This window comes from Brassica rapa, chromosome A08 (assembly GCF_000309985.2).
Source record: "Brassica rapa cultivar Chiifu-401-42 chromosome A08, CAAS_Brap_v3.01, whole genome shotgun sequence".
Lineage (NCBI taxonomy): Eukaryota > Viridiplantae > Streptophyta > Magnoliopsida > Brassicales > Brassicaceae > Brassica > Brassica rapa.
The window spans coordinates 501365-528210 of record NC_024802.2 but is presented as its reverse complement, the minus strand read 5'-3'; the positions used below and the strand labels follow the sequence as shown (position 1 = coordinate 528210).

General features: G+C 34.0%; 5 protein-coding genes and 2 long non-coding RNA genes across 10 annotated transcripts; 3 read left to right on the top strand and 4 right to left on the bottom strand.

Annotated features, from left to right (window-relative positions):
* Positions 1 to 1821: 1821 nt before the first annotated feature.
* On the bottom strand, positions 1822 to 22389 carry LOC117127091. Its single transcript, XR_004449834.1, has 3 exons — positions 22375 to 22389; positions 21581 to 21582; positions 1822 to 2081 (listed from the first exon to the last, which is right to left on the bottom strand). It is a non-coding gene; the product is annotated as an uncharacterized LOC117127091 (long non-coding RNA).
* On the bottom strand, positions 2244 to 4470 carry LOC103832597 (F-box/kelch-repeat protein At1g55270). Its single transcript, XM_009108642.3, has 2 exons — positions 4030 to 4470; positions 2244 to 3834 (listed from the first exon to the last, which is right to left on the bottom strand). Exons 1-2 carry the CDS (start codon positions 4093 to 4095, stop codon positions 2593 to 2595), a joined length of 1308 nt encoding a protein of 435 aa, XP_009106890.2. The 5' UTR covers positions 4096 to 4470; the 3' UTR covers positions 2244 to 2592.
* Positions 6111 to 7778, bottom strand: LOC103832596. 2 transcript variants are annotated; one of them, XM_009108640.3, is made up of 3 exons: positions 7532 to 7729; positions 7074 to 7424; positions 6111 to 6994 (listed from the first exon to the last, which is right to left on the bottom strand). In XM_009108640.3, the coding sequence occupies exons 1-3, from the start codon at positions 7680 to 7682 to the stop codon at positions 6324 to 6326; spliced, it is 1173 nt and encodes a 390-aa protein (XP_009106888.1). In that variant the 5' UTR covers positions 7683 to 7729; the 3' UTR covers positions 6111 to 6323. The 2 variants fall into 2 exon arrangements, with proteins under 2 accessions (XP_009106888.1, XP_009106889.1); XM_009108641.3 differs by having other exon boundaries at positions 6131 to 6994; positions 7074 to 7409; positions 7532 to 7778.
* LOC103832595 (serine/arginine-rich SC35-like splicing factor SCL33) lies at positions 8268 to 10801 on the top strand. 3 transcript variants are annotated; one of them, XM_033276336.1, is made up of 6 exons: positions 8268 to 8427; positions 8767 to 8945; positions 9192 to 9269; positions 9792 to 9962; positions 10061 to 10153; positions 10252 to 10801. In XM_033276336.1, exons 2-6 carry the CDS (start codon positions 8779 to 8781, stop codon positions 10490 to 10492), a joined length of 750 nt encoding a protein of 249 aa, XP_033132227.1. In that variant the 5' UTR covers positions 8268 to 8427; positions 8767 to 8778; the 3' UTR covers positions 10493 to 10801. The 3 variants fall into 3 exon arrangements, with proteins under 3 accessions (XP_033132227.1, XP_009106886.1, XP_033132228.1); XM_009108638.2 differs by having other exon boundaries at positions 8272 to 8427; positions 10246 to 10785; XM_033276337.1 differs by lacking the exon at positions 9192 to 9269 and having other exon boundaries at positions 8272 to 8427; positions 10246 to 10785.
* On the top strand, positions 12984 to 15752 carry LOC103832594 (ATP-dependent RNA helicase DBP3). Its single transcript, XM_009108637.3, has 7 exons — positions 12984 to 13237; positions 13564 to 14022; positions 14103 to 14191; positions 14327 to 14426; positions 14620 to 14874; positions 15090 to 15247; positions 15344 to 15752. The coding sequence occupies exons 1-7, from the start codon at positions 13082 to 13084 to the stop codon at positions 15624 to 15626; spliced, it is 1500 nt and encodes a 499-aa protein (XP_009106885.1). The 5' UTR covers positions 12984 to 13081; the 3' UTR covers positions 15627 to 15752.
* Positions 16677 to 17148, bottom strand: LOC103832593 (arabinogalactan protein 21). Its single transcript, XM_009108636.3, has one exon. The coding sequence runs from the start codon at positions 17038 to 17040 to the stop codon at positions 16864 to 16866; it is 177 nt and encodes a 58-aa protein (XP_009106884.1). The 5' UTR covers positions 17041 to 17148; the 3' UTR covers positions 16677 to 16863.
* On the top strand, positions 19858 to 21358 carry LOC103832592. Its single transcript, XR_004449835.1, has 2 exons — positions 19858 to 20063; positions 20371 to 21358. It is a non-coding gene; the product is annotated as an uncharacterized LOC103832592 (long non-coding RNA).
* Positions 22390 to 26846: the final 4457 nt, after the last annotated feature.

Genomic DNA, 26846 nt, shown 5'->3' with positions numbered 1-26846 from the left:
TCTTTTTTCAAATCTTTAATTTTCCAACTAAATTATAATTTTCCATAACTTGAAAAAACTAGATTCTCGAGCTATGATATTTTCCTAAACTAACGGCCTATATTTTCTAACTAAATTGAATAGGAATATCCTAAACCCTCACCCTTTACGTTTCCTATATATATTGGCCATCTAGCCTCAAAGCAAACATGCTGTTTTCTATTTTTTTCATATAATGTCTTCCAAGCAAAAAACTGTTTACCTTGATGATATTAAACCATAGAAAACGGTGTGGCTTATCCAAGCGCCAAAATGGTGCATACCTGGAAACCATCCAATCCCAGGTTTGGTGAGACTTCAGAAATAATATTTGTAGACAAAAAGGTAAATACTTAGACATGTTAACATGTTTTTTGATTTTTTCGTGAGATCATGGACTAACATCTGTGGTAAAATAAAAACTAGATTTAAAGGAAAAAATATATTTTAACAGAAAATTCATATTTTTAAAATTAAGACACCTAATATTATCTTCATAGATCCTTGCAAGAGAAAAAAAGATTAAAAAAATGGAATGAAACGATTTACTGGCAATCTGAACCCACATCTTTGGAGATTTTTCTTAGTTGAATACTAAATCGAACGTCCACACCAATATGTTCTGTGAATGCCTCAGATCGGTTTTGATTTCAACGGATCCATTCCTTTTAAGCCATCGGACATCACACGCAGAAGAAATTAAAAAAAAAAAAAGAAGAAATTGGTTAAGTAGAATCTAGGATGCCAATTATCTATCAACGACGGAGAAAATACAGGATATGAGCACACCTTGGAGCCAACTATCTATCAATTGTGTCCTCTGCTTCAATCGCCATTTGAGTTTACTTTTTTGGGTGATACCGAAAAGTTTTTTGAAACATGAAAACAGAAAAAGGAGCTCTGTTGAAAACTGAACCAAACAATCGACTGGGCTTGGGCCAATTTAGAAAATACGGGCTTTGATAAACAATTTGTATTCAAAATACAGCCCATTTTGATAGTTTTATTCAAAATTAAAATAAATATTTAGTTTGCCCATTAACAAGTCCAGTCTAAATTTTATAACAAATTAAATTAATTGAATTGAAAATTATAAACATTGTAAAGTATTTCTATTAAAAACATTACAACTTATTATTTTTAAATTTAATGGTTAAGATAAAAAACCATGTTATTCTATTTCTAGCAGAAGAATAATAATCATACTGTGTTTCTAAGTTACACTTTAAAACATAAATATTATATGTGTAAGATTATATTTATGCATAGTTTAAAATTCTAAAGGTATAGAAATCATAATTTATTTTGTGTTTTAGTTAACGATATAAAATCTATATTGTTAAACTAGAGATTTATGTTGTCATTAAGAGCATGACTGATTTCTCCGCTACCATCCGCAAACACAACTTTTACGGTTGTTAGCGATTGTTGGTGTTTTGCAATAATCATTGAAACCGCTCTTAACAGCTTCAAACCGTTCTAAACCTCTTAAATTCAAAAGCTGGTTTCAGCTATCGTTTGCAGGCGGTTGCGGGAAGTTAAATTTTTTTTCTTCTTTTCAAAAAAATATAAATACAACAATAAAAATAAAAATTTAAAACTGAAATAATAGAAATACTAAAATATATCTATTATATTTTAATTTATATTATAAATTATTAAAATAAAAATATTTTCTATAATTTTTTAAAAAAATAAAAAATATAATTTTATAAATATAATTTTTATATTTATTATAATATTATGATGTTTAATATTTTTATAATTATATAAAATGTAAATATTGTTAAAAGCACCAAGTTCTAACCGTAGTACCAATCGTATAAAGTTCCTGAATATCACGTAAAACCGCAACCATCCGTCCAACCGCAACCATAACCCGTTGCGGTTACACCAGTCTTTAAGTCAAATATATGAACAGTTTTGTCAACTATGAATCTCGAAACATAATTACACATCTTACAATTTTATTTCCTAATACAATCGAAATAAACATGTTTTGATATGTTAACTTAACAGAAAACAAATCCCGCGCTTTCAAAGCGCGGATCAAAATCTAGTATCTGATTAAACCACCAACTCCAAAACACTTTCACACATAATGAAAATATTTAGATATGAAATTGACTTAGATTTAGATTTGTTATTGTATGCTTTAAAAATAAAATTCAACTTTCCACATATACTATCAGGGAGCTTTTTTCTTTGGTAAACTATACTATCAGTTTTCTCCGTTCAGATACAGATCATGTTATTCTTTCCAGATGAACTTTGAGAGAAAAGTCTTGAGATTTACAAATCCACAGAATACAAAATGTAAACAAACAAAAAAAGCTATAACAATTGCTAAAACACCATTTAAATACCACCTTCCTATAAATACTAACAAAGATTAACAACACCAGAAGAGATGGCCATGTCTATTCTTACTCTCTCTCAGCTCTTGTATGACTGTTAAGACCAGACATGAGCTCTTGTATAACACTTATTGAGCATTCGTCTTCTCTTCTTGGAAGCTCAATGTGGTTGGTTTCTTCTAAACTCTCTGGCTCAATTGTTGAGTTTTCTTTAATGTCATGCTTGAAGCACTTGACAATGCACAATATGACTTTTCACAGCTCTCCCTGCAATACTCGACCATATATTACTGAGAATGCCCTTTGACTGCCCTTTCACCGCAATGTTCTCCCACACCCTAGGATTGTTCTTATCAGGATTCGAGACATCAACCAGACTCATGCTCATGTTGTTCCTGATTATACAAAGCTTATTGTTCAACGGAACAAGAGCCGCAGCTTCAAGAGCCTTCGAGTTCCCCAAGTGAACTTTACTGTCCATAAACTTGTTCCATGAATCAGTAGTTTCATCAAACACCCTGAGCTTGCATCCATCCCTACAATCCAATCCATAGAGACGACCGTTCAGAGAAGTACACGGGTTTCTCCAACCGGTAACCATTCCATCACTAACCGGGCTCCACGAGTTACTCTCAGGGTCATAAGCCTCACTCATGACCTGCTGGTGAGACCCAAGACCCTTGAGAAACCACTTCTTGTCATAAACCACACCGATAAGAGGCACCATCGCTGTGCTCATATCAGCAACGAAACTCCACCTGTTCTTGTTCGGATCATAAACCTCAGCCGACCGTAGCGTCCTCTGAATCCCTTCACACTCCCCACCCGCTACATACAAGCAGTTGTTTATAACACAACAGCCAAAAAAGTGTCTCTTCCTGAGCATATCAGGTGCTCTATGCCACTTGTTCGTTCTAGCGTTATAGAAGATCACCCTCCTCATTGATCCTCTCAACGGATCCTTACCTCCAAACAAGTAAAGATGACACCCGCTCAACACAGCACAACCAAACCCAACAGCTTCTGAATACTCTCTAGGAACAGGCGGAAGCGGCTGAGGATGCTGAGAGACGGGATCAAACGTGTTCCAAGAGATCTTCCCATCACGGTCACGTTTAAAGACATAAACCCATTCTTCAGACATCCTGAGCAACTTCCTCTGAGAGTAGAAGAAGTTGCCGGAAGCAAGCCTGTACCATCTCTTGCAGACGAGCCTGAGTTTCCTATGGTCTGAGCGAGGGACACGGATGAGGCAAGCGACGGCTAGGTCGTCAGGGAGGCCGGGGAGAAGCGGAGGTTGGATTCTCGTCCTCTCACGCTTAGAGTTCTTGCTGCGGCGGTGAGCGTTGGGGTTGATGTCGGGTTGGATACAGAGCTTTGAGCCAGGGACGAACTTTCTCGCTTCCACAACGGTCTTGAGACCTGAGTCTACTCTGCAGTAGCAAGAAACAGAGTCCACCTGAAAAAAGATTCCAATTTTTTTCAGATATCAAGTAAAGGAGCAAACTTTCTCCAAAAGGAAGCGTTTTTATCGCAAATTGAACTAGGGTTTCTAAAAAAGGAAAGAAATTGAACAAAGTCAAGAGCAAGTGCAGAGCTTTCCCGAAATGGAAACTAGGATAGTTAGTGATTCTTGGTGAAGGGAAGAGCTTACCAATGGAGCTTGGAGGCGAAAGCCTCTGGACCCATTTGGGGATTGGCGTTGAGAAGATAGATCCATCTTCTTCAGAAGACGAAGCTCATAAGAGACACAGATCTTCGAAAAGTTGCGAACTTTGAGGCCGATCGAAGAATCCGATGAGAGCCCTAACGGTCAAATCTCTCACAGTACATGGGAGGGGAGGAAGAAGGTGCGGCTGAGAAGAAGCAAAACGTGAGCTTTACCTTCCACTTCGCTCTTTCTCTCTACACGGGAAAATGGGACTGGTGGGTCTCTCTCTCCTTCCCTCTCTCTCTCTTGATGCTTTTTAACAATTCTCAGGAAACATAAGTAAAGCGTAGGTATTTAATAGTATTGATTAATGCTATATTACTAGTATTAGTCTTAGAGGTTTTTTAGTGTTTTTGGTAATTACAGAAAGAATCTAGAGTTTATTGAATGAATGAATGCATGATTAAATATTCTATTATAGACCTTTCAAAATATTATAGCCAGTGAATTAATAGTCAACAAAGGTGTAAGGTTTGTTGGGTTTTAGTCAACCATGTGTAAGGTTCAACATTAAATTCTAACACATTTTCCACTCAGGATTTCCAAACGTAAAGAAAGGTTTATTTATCAGTAAGTCAGCAAAAAAAAGTTGAAATTTTAATTAGAAATTATAGTTTACCCTATTCGTATACTAGTCAAGTATGTACAATTCTAGTAAAAAGGTTAAAAATGTACAAGTTAAAACCGTTGCATTAAGAAAAAAGTTGGAATCTGTCAGGTGTATTTAAATATAAAGGTTTGGACAACAAATTACGCTATTTGATGCCTTACGAATGGTATGTTTGGACTACATTGCATCTACCGACCTTTTGTATTAAATTTTATTAAAATACATTAAATTATACGGCAATTGTTCAACCACTTCATCAAAAACTATTTAAAGGAAGGGGGCGATTTTGTCATATGGGAATGGGACACTCATGAATATTTTGAATACAAACACCATAATTTTCAAATATTATATGTAGAATAAATACAAAACTATATGTCGATTATCTATCCATATTAATTAAAAATTTCTAATAATTGAGGTGTATAGGGTGTTTATCAAAATGTTGCTCATTTTCAAGAAGGTACAAAGAGATAAGAGCCAAACATCATATGAAATATTTTTTTAAAAAAGTATATATGAAAGACTCTTTTGAGTATTTGAGACCATACGTTATATGCATGCAAATAGACTCACAAGCATACAAACAAGATATCATTTATCATACATACAGAAAAGTCATACCAAGTACAATACAGCTAATATAAATGCTAGTATGGTTAACCTACCAAAACTGGCATTGTTATTCACATATAGCTAAACCAAACTTTACGTAGAACAGAAACATCATTATGTTATTTAAGGAGTGATTTATGATTGAGGTTACTTTGAGGCAGCTTAACAAATAAATGAAAAATTATACAAATAGAAAGAAATAAAATGATGAGTTCAAGCACACAAGAATGCATGTCAATGGACCAATGATGGCAACTGGCAAGAGAGTTATGACTTAATAAGAGATGATTTTTCAACACCACTTTGATTATATGTTTTATACAAATGATTAAAAGTACATTTTGACAATATTTCATAAACATAATGGTAGTTAGTAGTTATGATAAATAAATGTGTCGATCTTATATTGAGAAAAAACCTTACCCATGATATAATTTCTCCCCCTAAGGTCACTTTTTAATCATAGTCATGCCTTGCCTAACTAATTCTTTGACAGTGACATCTCACTTAACCCTTAAGAAAACAAACTGATTTGGTATGCCATACATACAGTTTCCTTTGTCCTCGATAATATACATTCTTCTAAAACAAAAATCACAAAACATTAGGCTAAAGTCATAATAGATAGAATTGTGTAAGAATCAAACTGTCACTGGCTATGATTATTAGTACATGGATTACTGAAGACTAAAGTACAGATATACACATACATCACATCATTTTCATATGATGTATCATGTAGTAAGATACATATGGACTACTAAAGAGTAATACATACACATACAGTATCAATTTCATATGATGTATGTAAGATTCACATTAACTACTAAAGACTAAAGTGCACATACGCATACAGTATTTCAAATTTTCATTTGATGTATGTAAGATACACATTATTTACATATATCTTCTGTATATAAAGTTATGTACATCTATTTTCAGGCTTTAAACATTCAAGTGAGAGATTCCCAGGAAGAGAAGAGAAGATCACCCATTGTCTCTCTTGAAAGTGTCAAGACCCATCCTTCAAGGGCTTAAACGCAGCCAAAACAACGGCTACTTTGCACACAAGAAACCCCAAAGTCCCCACCACAATCTCTCTTGGAGTAACCGCAAAGGCAGTGGGATTGTAACCTCTGACTGCTAAAACCGACAATCCTATGGCCAATGCGAGACTCAAAACAGGAATCTTGAGTCCTCCCCTGAAGATTTGATTGGTGTTTTCGGATGAGGAAGAAGTTGCTGGTACTTGGAGTTCATCTACTGATCTCTGTAGGAGCAGCAAGTAGAGAAACCCAACTGTACCACCAAAGAAGAAAGCAACGGCGGAGTTTTCACCTAGAGAGAAGGAAACGAGAGAACTTCCGAGAAGGATGAGAACTGCATCATAGAGAAGCAGAGAGAGTTTCAAGTTTTCATATTCTTCCATGCTTTCCTCGTTCGAGACTCCAACGGCTGTAAGGTCAAGATTAGGAGCTGAAGATGAAGAGATTTGATCAGAGTCAGCGAGTTCAGTGATACGTGTAGGTCTGAGTTCCACCATTGACAGGTCACTGCTCTCTCCAAGCAAGATCTCATCGACTTCAAAATCATATCGGTAACAGTAGGCTTCTTCTACATTGGTCTCTCCGAGAACATGTCCTTTAACCACCCACAAGCTCACTCCTCCAACTCTCCATTGTCCTAAAACATGAAAACAGAACAGCAAATGACTCATCTGTGAAAGCCAACTAAAACAACTTCCAAGTGAAAAGAAGCTGACCAGACTCAAGACTGATCCAAACAGCTCTGATCTTGCCGAGTTCCGGCCCTAGAAACGTGAACTCATCAACGGAGCCTCTCTGAAACTTGAAGCTTTCATCATTGCTTGACAAAGTTGCAGGTATTGTCTGTAAAAGCGAATCGCCCTTGTCGTCTATCAAGCATAAAAGAACTCTAGCATTCATGTCGCTGATCCCTGAACCGAACAAGTTACTTGTCTGGAGCTTCACCTTATAAAGAGAGCGAGATTCGGTAACAGTTAAGGATGGGTTTGCAGTAGAAACTTTCACTTCTTCTGCTGGTAAGAGACGCAAAGGTCTTGCATAGCTCTGGTAATCTAAAACCACCAAACCTTTCGATTTAAGAGTGGAAACAGAACCAAAAGTAACATCTTTGAACATTCTACTGATCGATTGAGAGGGGAAAGATAGTGAATTTGAATAGGAGAGATGATGTTACCTTGATAATCAGATGTCTTCGAGCAGATTGCACCGGATTGAGAACGACGAATTCGACAGGAAAGGTTTCTCCTTTTACGAAATTGATTTGATGGGTTCTTCGTTAACCTCGGGAAAGATAAAGGGTTAAGAGAAATCGACTCCGTCGCCATTAGAATTGCAACTCTCACGGTAGAAGAGAGACGCAGCACGGCACATAGAAGCTTCCTAAAAAAAATAGTATTCGAGAGGCAGTGAAACTTCTGATAGAGGCAGTGTCTTTCGTTCAAAATTTTATTAGCTGCCTGCACATTTAACCGAACCGAACCGAGTGCCTATGAAAAACATGCAGACTGCGTGTGTGTTCTTGTTAATTGTTATTTATTTCTTTGATTGATTCAAAGATGAGTGTGATGTTTTGCTTCTAGAGAAACCGAAACTCAGGTTACAGAAACTGAACCTTAATGCTCTGATCAGAGGTTGGCAGAGACTTGATGAATCTTTATAGAGTAGGACGCAGTACTCTTTTATTATTTACTATTAACGCCTATAGTTTCAAGGTTTTATTTTCTGACCCAAATAATTTCTCACTAGTTGAATAAAAACACCAATATGCTATTTATATAATTGGTTTCCTCCTCAAAATATGGATAATAATAACATTTATGAACCGTAAACAACCCAAAATTAGATCTTTTAAGGGGGGACATTGTGTAAAATAGGTAATTGTAGGCACAAAACAGTATTTTAAGAGATTCTGGGGGTTAAAATGTAAAATAATAACCCACTATATATGCCCTAATAGCCCGCCCGTATTGATCAAAAGGGGACTTTAGACGATTTAATCCCAATCTTCTCCAATCCATAGAGCAAAGCTTCGCCGTGCCGTTCGTCGTCACCACCGACCTCCGTCCTCCGGTAAGTTAATATTCTTCCCCTCGGCTCTTCCTTTGACGGTAGATTGTAGTAAAGACGGTAATCTCGATCGATTATTCAAGGATCGAATCGAAAGTTGTCGCCTTTCGAAGCTGTTTTTCAAGGATCTCTTTTAATTTTTTTTTTTTTTTCATTTGGAACAAATATGACTTTTGTAGAGTATCATGAACGTAGTTAGGTTGCAAGATTCATGAAGAAGGCCTAGTTCTTAAGTTTCAAAGATTCGTTTAGTTTTATGTTTCGGAAGTATCTTTGGTGATTCCAAACCAGATTGAATGGTCTTGCCTAAGGCTCTTGCTTTTGTGTTCTCTTGACTGATAGAGAGGTACTGCAATGAGGGGAAGGAGCTACATCCCATCACCATCACAATCACCACCTAGAGGTCATGGAAGGCGAGGTCGAAGCCCAAGCCCAAGCCCTAGAGGAGGAGGCCGATATAGAGCTCGTAGCAGGGACCTCCGTACCAGTCTTTTTGTTCGCCAACTAAGCCGTGATTGCAGGTAACATGACTTGATTTTTCTACTAGTTGTTTGGATACACCTCATATCTAGGCCTGACATTCTCGTTTATGTACTGTGAAGAAGACTTTGAGAAAGTTGATAACTTTGTTTGGTTTTGGTGAACTCTTCATTACTTACTCTTTAGTGTATCTACTTTAATATTCATGAATGTCATAGCTCTTTGTTATTGGTGAATATGCTTCCAATCTGTATCCTTTTTTAGCAAATTCTACTTCACTTCTTCAGGGAAGGAGATCTCAGGAAGTCATTTAAACAGTTCGGTCCTCTCAAGGACATTCACTTGCCAACGGATCATCGTACGGGGTGAGAGCATGTTTCGTAGACATGACATCATTATACGCTTTATTTTTACTTACTAAGGCCTTGCCAGAATCTTCTAATATGCGTTTATTAGAGCATAAAGTAAAAAAAAAGAGCGTGGATTAGTCAATTTGGAATTAGTACTTTTCTAGTTGCTTAAGGAGAAGGATTCAGTTATGATATGTTAATTGAAGTTGTTGAGGTTTAACAGTGAATCTAAAGAATTGGAAGACATCAAACGAAGTAATTAGAGTCCTTTTGGAGATGTTCTATATGGTATTGAAGAGTGCAAGTGAAGTTTGGTTTTGTATTCAAAATTTGAAGATGAATCAAAGTCTTGAAGAAGTCAATTCTTTATACTGAAACTTGCGAATTTTAGCAGGCAAGTGCTTACTTATTTTCATGTTTATCCTGTGATATATTGTCTGTTGCAGGGGATGTCATATTGCTAATTGTTCCTCAACAGAGGCTTGTGTTGTAAAGTGGTTACACCTTCGTGGTCTCATTTTGTATCTTTAAATGTAGATATCCGAGAAGGTTTGGCTTCGTTCAATTTGAGGATCCTGCTGATGCTGCTGAAGCAAAAGATCACATGGATGGTTACGTTCTTCTTGGCCGTAAGATGGCTGTTGAGTTTGCTGAAAATAACAGGAAGACACCGACTGAAATGAGAGCAAAGCAGGGTGGTGATGGAAGGTGCTTCTGGAGCTTTTCTCTTTCTTTTTTGAACTTTTATGTTTATCAATTGAATTTTAAGTCTTTTAACATTCTTTTTGTGTTTGTGGGAGCATTAGGTTTCGGGATAGATGGCGTAGTTCCCCTCCTTACCCCTCTCGCTCGCCTATGTCTTCTCGTTCTCCTTCTCCTTATAGAAGACGTCACTCAAGGTTTATGTCTGAACTCCACTACAACACATCTGTGTGGACAAAATAAACCTCTCCACTCGAGTAACTATTCAATGCTCACTATTTCTCTATAGTCGCAGGAAAGAAGGATATGATAGGAGGAGGAGGTCCTACTCACGCTCACCCGCCAGCAATGGCTCAAGGGGTCGCAGTGCAAGTCCAGCCACAAGTAAGAGCCGCAGCATAAGCCGTAGCCCCAGAAGAAGCATTAGCCGTAGCCCACGCAGAAGAAGTATTAGCCGTAGCCCGAGGAGAAACAAGAGTACGAGTCTTAGGAGAAGAAGGAGCAACACCTATACCAGCGAGCAGAAACAGGAGTAGGAGATCTAAGAGAAGAAGGAGCAACACACCTGTACCACCAGCGAGAAGCCGCAGCCCACGTGGGGAGCAATAGGAAGACAGTTCACCAAGCCAGTGATTGATTCTTCACTCTGTTAATAGTCCTCTTTAGTCTTTATGGTTGTCTCTCTTTTTTTTTCTTCCTTATCCTAAGACAAGGTTATGATGATCTGAAAAGATGAGATGTATGTAGTGTCCAATCTTGGCTTCATGTGTTTTGATGATCAGTATTTTTGTAGGAACTTTATTTTACTACAATGATGTCATCTACGTAATGAATATGCTTTCTTAGAACCAAGTTTCAAATATTTTGTAGTTTTTTTACATTTGAGAGAATATTTTTTAATCAACTTTTGAGAAAAAAAAATTCTCCCATAAAATGTATATTTTTAGCCAAAACCATAAAATGTAGGGAAATTAGGCCAAAAAACCCAAAAAAAAATTATAATTCACTAACTAACTAACAAAACTTCACCCTTTCTTCTCTTTTCTTTTTCTATCTTTTTTAATCCTCTTACTACAAAATTATTTTCCCTTTATTTTTTGATCATTTCACAAATAAATCCTAAAACGTATTATATGGTATAGTGAAACGTAAGAAAATTGAAGTTTATTATTTATTTTAATTTTTTGTTAATTTGATATTTTACGCAAAATTTAGAATAATCTCCGCTGACGCATGTAAAGATTTCTAAAAATAGTATATAAATAAATTGCAAATAACCACGAAACATATTGGAAAAAAAATAGTATAGAAATCTTTACATGATTGGTAAAATATAGGATGATTGGTTGGGTTTTATCTCCTTATTTTAGATTTATTTACTTTTAAATCACTAAAATTTACTAATCATGTTGTAGCTTTATTTTAATAGTTAAAGGCTCCATCAAATTTCTATAAATTTTTACCAATCAATCATGCTTTAGCTTTATTTATAAAGTTACAGTAAAAAAAATTGGGCAAAAAAAAACTAAAGCAATTTTTTTTTAATGTATTTTAGGTTAAGAACCTAAAGCTTTCTTTTATACGCTGTAAAATCTATAAAATAAAAAAACTTATATAATATCAAATAAATTAGATAATCATAATTAAAATTATCTATAAATATTTAATTTAATTTTTCGTGTTGTAAAAATTATTGAAATATTTTAAATAACATATATATTGCATATCACATTTCAAATAACAGTAAACTTTGATAATTTATAAAAAAAATATTAATATAAATTATTGATAAAAAATTAATTATTTTATATATACATCACAGATTTTACATATTTTATTTTAAAATAGCTACAACCTATAATTTACAGATACAGCCTATAATTTACAGTTACAATAAATTTACCTACCGCTAAACTTTTACAACTATAATCAAATTGCTGCTCTTGTACAGGAAATCAAATCGACTCCCATAACGTTGAATCATGAAGCTGATGGAGTGAAATGGAAACTCGGACCTGACTCTTATGGTGATCGTTTTATCTCCGCTGAAGTTTGGCAACAGATACGAAGTCGCAAGGGCAAAGTGCCATGGAGTAAGCTGGTTTGGTTTCCGCAATGTGTACCCCGTTACGCGTTTATCACGTGGTTAGCTTTCCGTGATAGGCTCTCTACAGGTCATCGCACTAGCAAGTGGGGTAGTCCGCAAGGGTGTCTTGTGGTGAGCCAGATGAGACTAGAGACCACCTCTTTTTTGCATGCCTTTATACCTACACACTGTGGCTCAAGGTTGTAGGAAATCTGTTTGGGGCTGAGCCTGATCCGGATTGGGGCATCACTATATCGCGCCTTCAGACTGGTACCATTGATCGGATAACGTTTATATTGCCGAGAATGGTTCTTCAGATTACCATCTATTATATTTGGAAGGAGAGAAACGACAAGAGGCACAATAACACTGCAAAACCGGTAGATCAGTTAGCTCGTATAGTCGACAAGGCAATGTGAAACCGCATCTCATCCACTAGATACTTCCTGAAGCCGAAGTTGAGGAATCTGCTTTGTAGATGGTTTGGAGCTCATATTACTTAAAGCTCTAGTTATTATTTTTATTCTTTAGTCATGTGAATCTTGTAAATACGTTATTTTACTATGATCAATAAATTTAACATTTCATCAAAAAAAAAACTTTTACAACTAAATTTTAGAGCCACGGTTGAACCAATCATCACCATATATGCGTAAATATTCTTTTATGGAAAATAATTAAATGTGAAATCACGCAAACATCTTTTGAATCATATGAAATAAATGCTATCTGAATTTTATTACAATCTAAAGCCTCGTAGAAAAATAGTAGTATAAATTAATTATTAAATAGTATAATATATTTTTTAAACAAATGGCTAGAAAATTATAGTGTTTCCTTTTAATGACGACGAGGGCTAAAGAAAGTGTAATTCACAATCTAAACTCTTTAGTAGGGGGTTTAGGGTTCGCAATACATGGGCCGCTTCTAAAGTTGTGATTTTTTATTTTATTTTTTTAAAATAAGATATATAAAAAAGGGGATTTTAAACCTAAAACCCGAGAAAGGAGCAAAACGGCCGCCTGAGAGAGCAGCAGTAATGGCGAAAGGCGACGATGCTTTGGCGAGGAAGAAGAACAAATCCAACCGTAAGAAGATGAATCGCAAGAACGATTCCGCCACCGTATCCACTCGCATCGCCGCAATCATCGCCGCCAAGAAGCGCCGCCAGACTGGCAAACGCAGCATGTGTCAGGTCTAATCATCTACGAGAGCTTTGAAATCGAAAAATGGAAGTTTATTAGAAGAATCAAGTGTGTTGACTGAATTTGAGTAGGCTGCTGTTGAATCTTAGGGAGTGTGCATAGTGAATCTTAGTATGTATGCGATGAATTTGGGAATGTGTTTGTTGAATTTCAATGTTTGTTTGATGAATTTAGGAATGTTTCTTTTGAATCATAGGGTACAATCATCTCTCTACGAGCGTTGAAATGAAAAATGGAAGTTTATAGATCAAATAATCTGTTTGTTGATATTGAGTCTGTGTTTGATGAATTTGGGAATGTTTCTATTGAATAATAGGGAATGTGTTTTAGCCTTCCTACACCTGAAGACCCCTTCAATGAAAAGCTGGGCAAAGTGGACATTGCTAAAAAGAAAAAGAAAAAGGCTAAGGCCAAGACTAGAGATGCTCTTTCAGTGAATAAATCTCTTAGACAAGCCAAGAAGAAACCATCTCGAGTGTCCATTGGCGGTCCACCTAAGTTTCTGATGTTGTGCCTGAGCGATATAGAGAGCTCCTTTCATCAGCTTGAGAAGCCCCTCTTCACTAGCACTTGGGGGATTGAGTTCTGGAAATCTTTTCATTCTGGTAAAGATGTTGTTGAGACTAGTGGAACATCTTCCACCCTCGAACAAATCGCATGGATCGTTTCAACTGCCACTGATGCTATTTCTACACGGGAGAAAGACGAGGAGAATCCACTGAGCAACAGCCCTTTTCTCTTGTATCTCGTACCGTCTCAGTCCAAAGCCGCTCAGGTTAGCACCACTTGTGACTGTCAGCTGTTTTTATTTAGCAACATTCTTATGGACCTTTTGTTTATTGTCATGATGCTTAGGTTCGATCGGTTTGCAAGGCACTGAAACGTCTTGGAGTTCATGCAGTGAGCTTACACAATGGAGCCGAGCTAGATCATCAGATTTCTGGGTACATCTTACCAATCCATTATATTTCTCTTTCTCGTTTTACACAGATTACAGGCTGTTGCTAGTTTGCTACGTGGAGAAGGATCTTTTTTTTTCCCTCTAATTCTGACAAGCTGTTTTTTTTTTTGAGCTGTAGATTAAAAAGCTTAGAACCTGAATTTCTAGTTTCCACACCTGAGAGACTTTTGGAGATTGTTGCCCTCAAGGGAGTTGATATATCGGGGGTTTCGTTGCTGGTATGCTCATGTTTCCTGTTTAGCTATACTGCTTCAGTTTCGTTGCAGTTTTTTTATAGGTTCTAAATATCTTATGCTTATGGGATCGATCAGTCTCTCTCTAACTCCATGTAGCATGGCTATGGAGCTCTTCATCCTGCATACAAGAGTTTTTTTCCAACACACTGCTAATTGAAATCTCATATCTACACAGGTCATTGATGAACTAGGTTCACTTTGCGCCAGTGGTTATCTAGATGCGGTGAAATCCATTAAGCAGGCCATTTCCAGCGAGCACCGATCAATAGTTTTCAACGACAGTTTTAGTGCTTCCTATATTCCAGCCGTCCAAAGTCTTTTGGGGAGATCAGTTAACAGACTTTCCCTCAGTGATTCTGTAGCCAGCCAAGCCTCTTGTATTATCCAGACTGTAAATGTCTGCGCCTCAGAGAAAAAAAAGCTGCAAAAGGTACGCTATTTGGTACATTATTTTTTTTAATCTATAAACAACGTTTGCTCAAGTTTAGACTTCTCTATTTACGTTAGCGAGATAAGCCTTGTATTTTGAGCAGCAGTAAACACATTGTCATCCATCAATTTGTTGCATTTTTTATTTGGCTGTCATATACTTTACTTAGGAACTGTCCACTGAAACCAAAAAGCACACGTTTGATATTTTGTCAGTTCTCAGAGGTTCTGGATTCAACAACATCTTCAAGGGGAATAAACATTGTTGCAAAGGAGGAAAGTTTCAGAAAGTTGACAGCTCTACTTAAGCTCAAGGGTCTCTCTGTTGTAATAGCCAACAGTGAGCCTACAATTATCCCAGCAATCACAAAGAGGTAAAGGGAGCTTCTCTCAACTTTTGGTGTATTATTTATAAAAGACCATTAGCTCCTTGTTGTTCTTACAGTTTGTCCTCTTTATGGTTTCGGTAGGGGAGGACAGTTGGCATACTTGATTGATATTGAACAGTTTGATTCAACCGGAATGAATAACTTTGAAACCGTTCTACTTCCAGATTTTGTTCCATCGTTCCAAACATACGTTGAGATACTGACAAGTATGGCTAGAGACAGTGTTCGTGGTGTGCTACACAGCTTTGTAACAGAAGAGGAGGATGTGTCTGGTCTGGCTGGTTCATTGGTGAATGTTCTCGCGGATTGTGGCCAGTGCGTGCCTGACTCTTGGAGGAATCTGTCTGCTTCTATGTCTGATTGATTAAAATTGTTGTTTCCCAATACTCTTTGAAGTTACAATGGTTTTTGCTTACTGAAAGCTTTAGCTGCAGAAAACTTTGGTTAAAGTGATTTAATTTTGAGTATTGAGGTTTTTTTGTTCTTCTGATATCTGCCTTATCTGATTGCAATCATATGGTTAAAGTGGAGTTTGCGTCAAGTTGTTCAGTAAGAGACTTAATGGGTCCAGACTGTTGTGCAAGTTGTACAGCAGAAGATTGTGACAACAGTCTAGGTTCTCAAGACTCTCGAGTCTCTCTTAATAAGAGACCTCTAGATTATATTGTACGTAGCTGCTTCTGTTTTAAATCTTGCTTCGTAAAGCAGTTAATCAGTGTCTATCTTTAATCATTGAACTTTATGATTATCAGGACATAAACGAAACTGATATAGAGAGCTTATTTGGACAATGTTAGCGGCGGCCAGTTACAAAGACGTTTGTTTTCTGTGTCCATGTAAAGGTAATGAGAACTTAAATGCTACAGTATGGTCCCTTCTATGCATCACATGGCTTTCTTGTCTGGAACATCCCACATACCCAATCTTTATCCCTTTAAGGTTAGTCTATTATGTATATAGAGAGTGGAGGTTAATCTACTATACGCGAAAAGAAAGTAGAGATTAGCGAGTGGGTGGTTTGTTTTGGGTTCCTATGTATGTTTTAAACACTTAAATCTCAAGGGAGATTGCTTCACATATTACATGTCCTTTTTTATTGCAAATAAAGTTTGTCTAGTTTATTCAAGTGATTATCATTTATTGTGGGGTCATCTTTAGCTTTCTTTCGGTGGTGAGTCACATGGAAACTCATGTTGCCTTAAGGCACCGTAACACCATGGTAATGATAATGATGTCGCATCCTAGTGCCTCCACACATTCTTCCAAATACAGCTCATCGCATGAATGGTTCCACAGGCTCTTAGACAATTCCAAAGTATCCCTTCTGTCTTATTGATCTTTTGTGTAAATCCAAATCAATGAATTTGATATTTTGTAACTTCAATTAACAAGTTACGATGGATTTGTGGACATATAGTAAGATAAACGAGTCCATAAAACAGTCTGAAGAATTTTGATACATACAAGCAGATAGAAACAGATGGTTACATTGAGAATAATACAACACTCTATAACAATATAATCAAATCACACACAAACTCATTAACAAAAACAATAAAAATAATGAACCAAAAAAAGAATGATAAATGTGTGTTTTTAGCTCAAAAGAGAAGACCAGATGCCAAAGCAACAACGGATGCAAACAATGCTGGTACGAACATGGCAGCATCCGAAGTTGGACTTGGAGCGGGAGCTTCTACGGTGGCGGCAGCTGCTTGTCCTACAGCTGAGAAAGCCACTGCAACGACCATGAAAACGACCATCATCTTCATTGCCATGGCTTATGTTTGATGTTTGAAGAAGAACACGAATTTATAAGAGAGATTTTGTTTTTCTTGTGTGAGTATTGTTGTTGTGTTATGATGATAATAGTTTGTGGGGATGGTATTGTCTATTTATACAACAATTGAATGAGACTTTCACAGCTGGCAAATTGGCTGTCTCTTGGCCCAAACGGCCAAACCACACTCTTTCTCACCCACTATCCTTTTTTCTTTCCAACCTCACAATTGTATTTAACAATACTTTTACTTTAATTCGTTTTACTAATAATAAATTTGTGTGTTCATTCACATGAGTAGAGTTCAAAAGAAACAAGTTTCATTAATTTGTTTTTTTTTCTTTTTTCTAATAAATGTTGCTTTAAGAAAACTAAGAAAATCAAAGTTACATTTATAATACTAGAGGTTTACAATTTCTAGAAATTGTAAAAGTAAATATTTTATTGTCACACAAACCCATTTTTATTTTAAATTATACGAGCATGTTTGCTGTAGAATAATCTTCATCGATAGTACTCCCTATGTTTCTTAATATTACATATTCTAGGAAAAAAATTATTTTAAAAAGATCTATTTTTTATATTTTCAAGACATATTTTATTAACTAATTGTAAATTTCAAAAAACTTAATTGCACTTACTGAATTTTTATTGGCTTAAAATTATGGAACAAAGATAAACATAAAAAATTATGCAAATTTAATGTGTTGTATTAAAATGTGTGAAAAAAATAGAATATGTAATATTAAGAAACAGAGGAAGTACTGTAAAAAAAACAAAAAAAAAACAGAGGAAGTAATACATATTTTGGGGAATACTTCTTCAAGAATCACTTTGTAATGTCTTTAATTTCATTAAAGGTTCAGGTAGCCGTTTTAAGTGTTTTCTTGAAATTAGGGAAGGCTTGTATCAACTTTCCCACCAAACTGTGAAAATGACCAGCAACCCCACTACAAAAAAAAAGAATTAATATTTTGTCTGTTTATTTTGTTTATTTTATTTTTGTCTCTGATCATTGAGTATTGTATTACAAATAGTATATTCATTGAAGAAAAAAAAATCAAACTGACCAAAGAGGAAGAATGATAAATAGCTAGCTGGAAAAACTTAAACATACCAAACAAACAACTATGCATAGTCGTTTGCTCAAGGCTGGACTGTCTTTGTTTACCATAACAGACGAAGTCTTTGCCGCCGTTTTAATTTTTGTAGCCTTTCGAAATTAAAACGAGTTATTATATCTCTTTTATTTTTCTGTGACTGTTTTCAATTTCATTAATTATGCATATTCTCCTTAATGAGTTATCACTAACGGTTGAAGTTTTAAATCAGAAAATAGTTAACCACAGGGTGGTGGGCTAGTGGTCTTGAGGTAGTTAACACACCAATACGGACCCGGGTTCGAATACCCCCTGTGGCCACGGAATGCTTTACGTCCTCCCCAAGTTTAAAGTTATCGCGGCGTTGGTACTGGGTCCTTGGGTAATGGGTATTAGTGCCGGCTGGTTCCGGGCCAGGGGGATTAGATGGTTGGCAATCGGAAACCATGTGCGGATTACGGGCCTTTGGGCAAACGGAAACCACGTGCGGATTACGGGTCACCTTTGAACCTCCTGTTAAAAAAAAAAAAAAAATCAGAAAATAGTTTAAGGAGTTTTTTAAACAAGGCCGCAAGAAAAAGTGAGATTCTTTAATATTTACACCCAAAAAAAAAGTGAGATTCAAATATTCATTTTTTTTTTGATCAGTGAGATTCAAATATTCATATGTTAATTCTTAAAATAAGAAGTGAAAACTTTTCTGATGATTGACCAACACATCGTTCCAAGCAGAACCGTGTTCACCTTATCAATCTTAGGGCATTGGCCCCATATCTCCTCTCACATTAGTACATTTTGGGGCTTCCATATTCATAAATCATATAATGATAATATGATAAAAAAAATTATAATTATCTCTTAATACTTTTCAATAATATGATCATTTATGTTTAGTTGTTATGAATATTAATTTTATATATTGTATATTTTTTATTTTTAATGTCGAAAATATTTTCCTACATATAATTTTAGTTTGTATATACAATTTTCAGTTGTAACCAAAATATAACTTTTGCTATTAATTTTTATAAGATTAATTTTTCCTAAAAATAATTTTAAAATATAAGATAAGAAAACAATTTATTTTCTGGTTCGTATTAAAAAAATAATATGCATATTTGATATAAAATAAATTATTTTTACCCTAGACCTCTAATAACCTTCGCACGGCACTGGTTCCAAGTTAGAACATTTTTTACTTTGAAATGCAATGGACCGTTGGTGGGATTCAAATCTAGTTACTTTCTCCAGAAATCTGGTTATAAATCTTTGTTTGCCTCCTTTTCGATGCTTCTTATGAGGGTTTAGAGAAACAAATTCACCAATTGTTAAGATACTATTACAATCTAACCTATACTAAAAGCCAAATATAAACCCCATTTAGCCTGTCCACGTAGGACTATAAATTCTAGCCAATCATATAGCTTCATCTCTCCACATCACCACCGAATATTGGATCATCGAATTGGACATTGTTTGTGGGCCAATCATATATTGTTTTCGGCCTATCTGTAAGAAGCTTCGGTTGCGTCTTTACACGTTCCTTTCTAATTCTTCGAAACGTTAGAGGTTATTAATTCATCGCTTTAACAAACCTCTTAATACCATCAATCCGCGTCTGAGCATGATCTGAGATTGATGCATCTTATCCCTCTGCAAGTTGGTCTCTATGCACCTATAAAAGGTAAGCCCTCTTTCCTTGAATATCATCCTCTCAATCCGTGATAACACCAAAGTTAATTTTATTGTGTGAATGGCTAACTAATCAATCTTTCTTCTTTAGTGGCTTCTCGCTGCAACACAAGAAACTGCGATGAACGGAGAGTCCTCATCGGTTCGAATCAGCCCTAAGCACGAAGGAGTCGTGGAGATCTCTGATTCTGTACCTCTCATTCCTCCTCTCGGGATCTCGGTCATCATGGTCACTCTCTTCTTCTTCTTCTTATGATTTGAATCTGAAATTGAAATTTGATATTGGATTATGGATTATGAAGTTTTAGTTCGTCTACGAAATGAAAGTGTATCCTTGATGTCCTGAATATTGCTTGATTGTCTGTAAGGCTTATTGTTTTGTCTATTTAACATAGAAAGTTTAGGTCTTGGATTGTTTGTGTTTAACCACAAGCGCAACATTGTTTTGTAGCTCTGTTTGAGAGAAATTTAGTGTTTGAATCCATATGTGTTTTTGATGCCAAAAATATAATTTTCTGCTGTTTATCTGTGTTTAGATACGTGGCTATGTGAGGAGATGGAGTTGAGATGAGGATGATAGCTCTCACTTCACCTTGAAATAATTGATCGACCCGTTCAAGATGACTGACTACTCGGTTACTCTCGGTTGACAAGGAGGCGTTTACTCACTGAAAAATCTCTTCCGAAGTGTTTTCCTTTCCAAGAGTCTGCTCAATTGATTGATTTTTCTTTTTTCACCTTCTCTGCAAAACTTTTTTGGTAGCCAAGAGTCACTTTTTATAAACTTCAGGCTTCTGAACTCTCATTCTAAAAATGGATTTTTGTGTGGTTCTCTCATTCTATGATCTTTTGTTCGTCTGATATGTTCGATTTCAAAAGCAAGTTGTTATCTAATTAAAGCATTGTCTTTATAGGAACAGAAGCGATGATGACAAGAGAAGAAAGCTGAGTCCTCTGGAAAGAAACAACACAATAAGTAATTTAGAAGAACAAAGGGAGCTGAAGTTGCAAGACATGTGGACTGTCCGTTGCATTAGCTTTTTTATTTTATTTCCAAGTTCAACGAAGTCAGAGCACTTCAAGTCTTTTATAGATTATGTTTTGTTGCTCTATATTTTCTAAATTTGCACCGCTCAGACATTTGCAAGTTAATAAATTTGCACTTCCACCCAGACTGGCCTTATCCAGTTTACCTTACCGGCTTACACTCACAACGCCTTATAGTTTTTAATTTAATTTCAAATCACTACAAAGTCATATGACTTCAAATCGTCAGCACATCTATTTCTTTAGCTCTATTTGTTAAGAAATAAGCACCACACTTCACTTCAAATCGTCTGCACATGGAAAGCATTATTATCTAAATGAATAATTTATTCCTGCGACACCACACTTCCTGATACCATCATTAACATCTCAAACAAGTTACATATGGTTCATTAAATCTACATAATAACAACATTCCACGAGATATATTGAAAACAAAACATTAGGAGTGCAAGAATGACACATAACATTAAGCCAAAAAAAAAAGAATGACACATAACATCATGCGTGAACGACAACAAATCACTTTAAAGCTGTGGAGGGATAGTTTATATGTTGCTTCGGTGAAAATGTTAAACTCATCCTCTCTAATGTTATTTTATTCACTCTCATATATGGTTACAAAATTAAAACACATATTCTTCCTTACTTCTCATGCAAGTAAATCAAAACTAAAACTCATCCGGAATAGCAGCCGACGTCTTAATAAGCATTATCACAACCACTAATAATAACAAAATATGTTACTATTCACAAAGGTGAGTAAGAAATTTCTGAATGTAAAATATATACCATCCATTTAATTAGAGTGATCACAATGGCACTACTTAATAATTAATATCCATAAATATATTTTCCTTTTATAATTTAATAATTAATAATTAGAGTGAGCACAATGGCATTAGACTTTAGAGTGATCACAAGTTTAACTTCAATCGATTACTTAATAATTCGATTACTTCATAATTAATATCCATAAATATGTTTTACTTTTCTTTTATAATTTATGTTTTTATTGCATGTATAAAAACGTAACCATCGGTTTGGCTTACTCTTCTTTACTAATAAAGATTTACTAGGTATTTTGCCCGCACATACGGGCATAAACTTCTTATGGATACTTATTAGCTTATGTTTTATTAATCTAAAACCAACATAATAAGTTATTATTTATTGTTTTAAATAGTTAAATCAAACATCAAAGTATTTATATATGTCAAATATTTTTTATCAAAATATATACTTACTATTGTGTTATTTTTTTTAAAAACACTCATATCTTAGAAATAGTTTAGAAAATTTTTTTATATGATTTTTTTGCTTGAGTAATATTATTATTAATTGTTTTTATCTTAAATTTTTAAAGTTTATAATAAAATATTGTTTTCAGATAGCAACACAATATAGATAAAAATAATCTTATTTTTTATAATTCTATTATATTATTTTATAATCAATTATTTAATGTAACATATAACATATAAAATTTATACTATTAAAATAAAATTCATTTTTAATAATATATAAAATTCAGTGAAGATATTGTTTATTTTTTTAAAATATAACACAGAAATTTAATATTATTAACATTCGTTTTAATTATATACAAGATTCATTAAGGATATTTTTAAATTAATATATTAATGACTCAGCTAATAACAGATAATAAATCAATAATTTAGTTAAAACCTAATAAAACATGACAAATAAGCAAAATTAGGGTTCCTGGAAAAATGAAGAACCTTATTCAGGTCAAGGATGGTATAGCATACTCGAGGGCTTTCAGGGATTGATGGGTGCAAGAAATTCTAGGGCATGTATTTCACCTCTTCATGCAGAGATGGAAGCATTGATATGGGCAATGGAATGTATGAAGAATTTACATCAGTTTCAAGTTATTTTTGCTACGAATTGTTCTCAATTGGTGAAGATGGTTTCGGAACCAGAGGAATGGCCGGCGTTTGAGAGTTATCTGCACGACATAAAGCTACTGAAGACATGTTTTACTAGCTCAGAGATCATTCATGTACCCCGGACAAGAAAAACAAAAGGTGGATAGTCTAGCACGATGTGCCAGAAAACAATCGTCTTTCGTCGTTCACATGGATGCGGAGTTACCGTATTGGTTCGCAGAATCTATATGAGTCTGTTTGTTGATGACAAAAAAAAATAAAAAAAATAAGCAAAATTATCTAAAATCATGGAGAACATGACAAATAAGCAAAATCACTTCATAAATAATAGTGTAGATTTTATCAGTTGATTTTCATCATTCAGATATTAACATCATAATTCTTATTTACACATTTTTTAGGATAAGAATTTAATTTAGAAAACATTGTATTATTGTAAAACGTTATCGTCACATTTACTATCAAATTATATATAAAGTTATACAAATTTTAATATATAATATCTATAGGTATATACGGATAACGGTTAGCATGATCAACTTATTGCACAAGTAAATGACAAACTATTGTTCATATTTTTTTCTTCGATTTTAAGACATCCATGTTGTCTAATTTTCTCCAAGCTACACTCATCAAGGAGAGTAATGGCATTCTCTTTGATATTGACCATTTCAGCAGCTTCTTTAAAGCTTGCTCTTTCCATAGCATCCCTATATTATGTAATAAAGAGGTTGATGCAGTGGCAAAATCAACTCTCTTATCTCTAAACTTGACAATTTTTTGTGGTGGGTAAACTTGCTTTTATTTTAATGAATCGTAGCTCGGTCAAAAAATGTGATTAATTTTAATAATATTCGTTTGGTCTTTATCACATTATTGTTTCATTGTAACAAAAGCAGTCTAGGATCATCGAAAATTAAATGAGATGTGCTAATTTAGAAAACAAGGTAAACATTATTGTTTCTTATTTTGTATATACGAATAAGTAAATATAAAATATACAATACATAATAACTAAACATCTTCATATATATTAAAATAAAAAAAAACATTATTGTTTGTCGGAAACTTTTAAGAGGCAAACACATAAGAAACGGTTCTTTTAAGTCGACAGATGATGATTTTCCACAATAAAGGTAGATGATGACAAACTTAGTTTACGATAATACTTTTTGTGTGTGACTGTATATAAAAATGAGAGCAACTTAGAAAATTTAACATTCGATTTAGATTAAGTCTACAACTATTTGTTAGATGTTTTTTTGTTGTTGTTCAGAAAAAAAAAGATGTTGTTTTGTTAAAAATAATTGAGGTGACATATCGTTATAAGCTAAATTATAACAAACTTAAACAAAAAATCTATTTTATGATTTTAAGTAGGGGTGTTCAATCCGGATATCGGTTCGGTTTCGGTTCGGTTATTTTCGGTTTTCGGTATTTTGGTTAGTAAAATATAATTACCATTCTAAATCCATATTTACTTCGGTTCGGTTCGGTTTATATACCGTCGGTTTTTGGTGTATTCGGTTTTATACCAAAAAACATAATTATTTTGTTTGAGATCATATTATATGAATTTTAGTCATATTGTCAACACAGTCATTTATTAAAAATATATTACATGTTTAAATAAATGAACAAAAAAGTAAAAATGCTTATACCATCAAATAAAATAATCAAATCTATAACTAAAATCAAAGCTTGAAATTTTGAAAATAAAAATATGAAACAAAACAGAAACATGAAAGAAAAGTTTTTCCACTCTTCCATATTTAGTGTTCATTAAAGTCATGCTTTTTCAATTGAAAATTTTCCATCAAATTTATAATCTTCATATTAATTTAGTGAAGACTAAAATAAATCAAAAAGATCAAAAAAAGACTTAGAAAATAAGATGTCTGAATTGCGATGTATTGTTATTTAGTTATAGTTCAAGTGTTTTACAAATTAAAGTTTTTTATTACTATAAAATTATGGTAATAGTTATTAACACAAATTTAACTTATATAACAAATAGATTTTCATGTATTGTTATAAATAGATACATATTTACATGTTTCTACTTTTAATCGGTTTTTGTTCGGTTTATTCGGTTTAATCGGTTATATACCAAAGCATATCCAAATCCTACGGTTTTTATAAAATTATATCCATTCGGTTTATATGGTATATATCAAAACCAAACCATATTGTCTATTTCGGTTCGGTTCGGTACGGTTCGGTTTTACCATATTGAACAGCCCTAATTTTAAGAGTTAATTAAATTTATGATTTGTAAAATAGATAGACAAGTTTAACATGATAAATATATAAAAAGTAAATTAATGTTTAGCTAAAAATGAATTGAACATTTTAAATATATTTAAATTATTTGTATATTTGTGTACCCGCCCGTAGGGCGGGTTTAACCCTAGTATAAATAATTGTGGCTGACAGAATGTAAACAAATACCTGTTTGAAAATTAAAATATTTAATTATTTTGTATTTTAGTATTTTTAAAATCCCAACAGAAGTCTTCTAACAAAATAGGTCCGTGCTGAAATTTTTCTTTACTAAGAATCTTTAAAAATTTAGACACTGACAATTGAAATATGTGAAGGATATACAAATTTGTCAGTTTTAGATTATATAAAAATTTGGGAAATTAGTATAGCTACAGAATAAATTATAATTAAATATTTAACAAAAAAAATACTTCTATTATTTCTATGATATATACTATATTGTTCCTCGTTTTCGGTTAATGAAAAATAAAAATATATTCTTCTTTTTTTTTCTTTTTATTATTATTATCAACTACCACCACTCTTTTTCTATTTCCACCACTTTCCATCCGCAACCGTTACAAAATGATCATCACAAACTCCACACTATGTTTTGTATTCATCTTCTCCTTAATCACCATATTTTCTTCTATAATCAATATTTTTTTTTCATAATCATTATCTCCTCATTCATAATCACATTTATCATTGAGCCACTATCATCATATCCACCACAACCACCTCCACCTACAAATCCATAATCTTAGCTACATATGTCGTCTCCGCTTCTGAAATCTACAGACTGCGGCATCATTACGGTCGATGCGTCCTTGTTTGTCATGTAAGTTCCCGATTGTACTATGTTATTTGAATATTATGTACTATGTTATTTTGTTTGTTACTAGTTTATTTTAATAATGCTTCATATTATGTACTATGTGCATATTTTGATTAGGGTTTATATTTTCTTTTAGAGTTTAGTGATTAGTGTTTTTGATTTAGTTTATTGAAGGTTTGGGTTGAATTTGGGATAAGCGTTACCTCATTCCTTGCAACCATAGATATTTAAAAATTTGAACATTAATATATACTATGATATTTCGTTTGTTACTATTCTATTTTAATAATACTTCATATTATGTACTATGAATATGTACTATGTGCATATTTGATATTTGGGTTAGAGTTTATATTTTCTTTTAGGGTCTAGTGATTAGTGTTTTGGTTTAGTTAATGGAAGATTTCGGTTAATGGTGGAGTGCTTGCCTCCTTTCTTCTAATCATAGACATTTCAAAATTTGAACAATATGTACTAAGATATTTGTTGGTTACTATTATATTTGTATATTTTAATATTTGAGTTTATTTTGATATTTTGATTAGGGTTTATATTACTTTTTAGAGTTTAGTGATTAGTGTTTTTGGTTTAGTTTATAAAAAAAATTGGATTGATTTTGGAGTAAACATTACCTCCATCTAAACCATTTTAAAATTTCATTAATATGAACTATACCAAAAATGGTACAATTCTATTTACTCTGTTTATCTTCTTGCATAACATTATTTTTTTTCTCCAATCATTGCAGTCATAGCATAACCAGCATCGTAGTCATAATAATCTTAGTTTGAAAGATGACTGTTTTTTGGATTCACAACATTTGTTTTATCCGTAATCACTTTTACCGTAGTCGCCATCTCATAGTCACCGCCACTGCCGGTGCGATAACCACTTCTTACAGTGTACAGACTAGAAAACTAATATGGTAGTAATGAAGAAAAAACATACA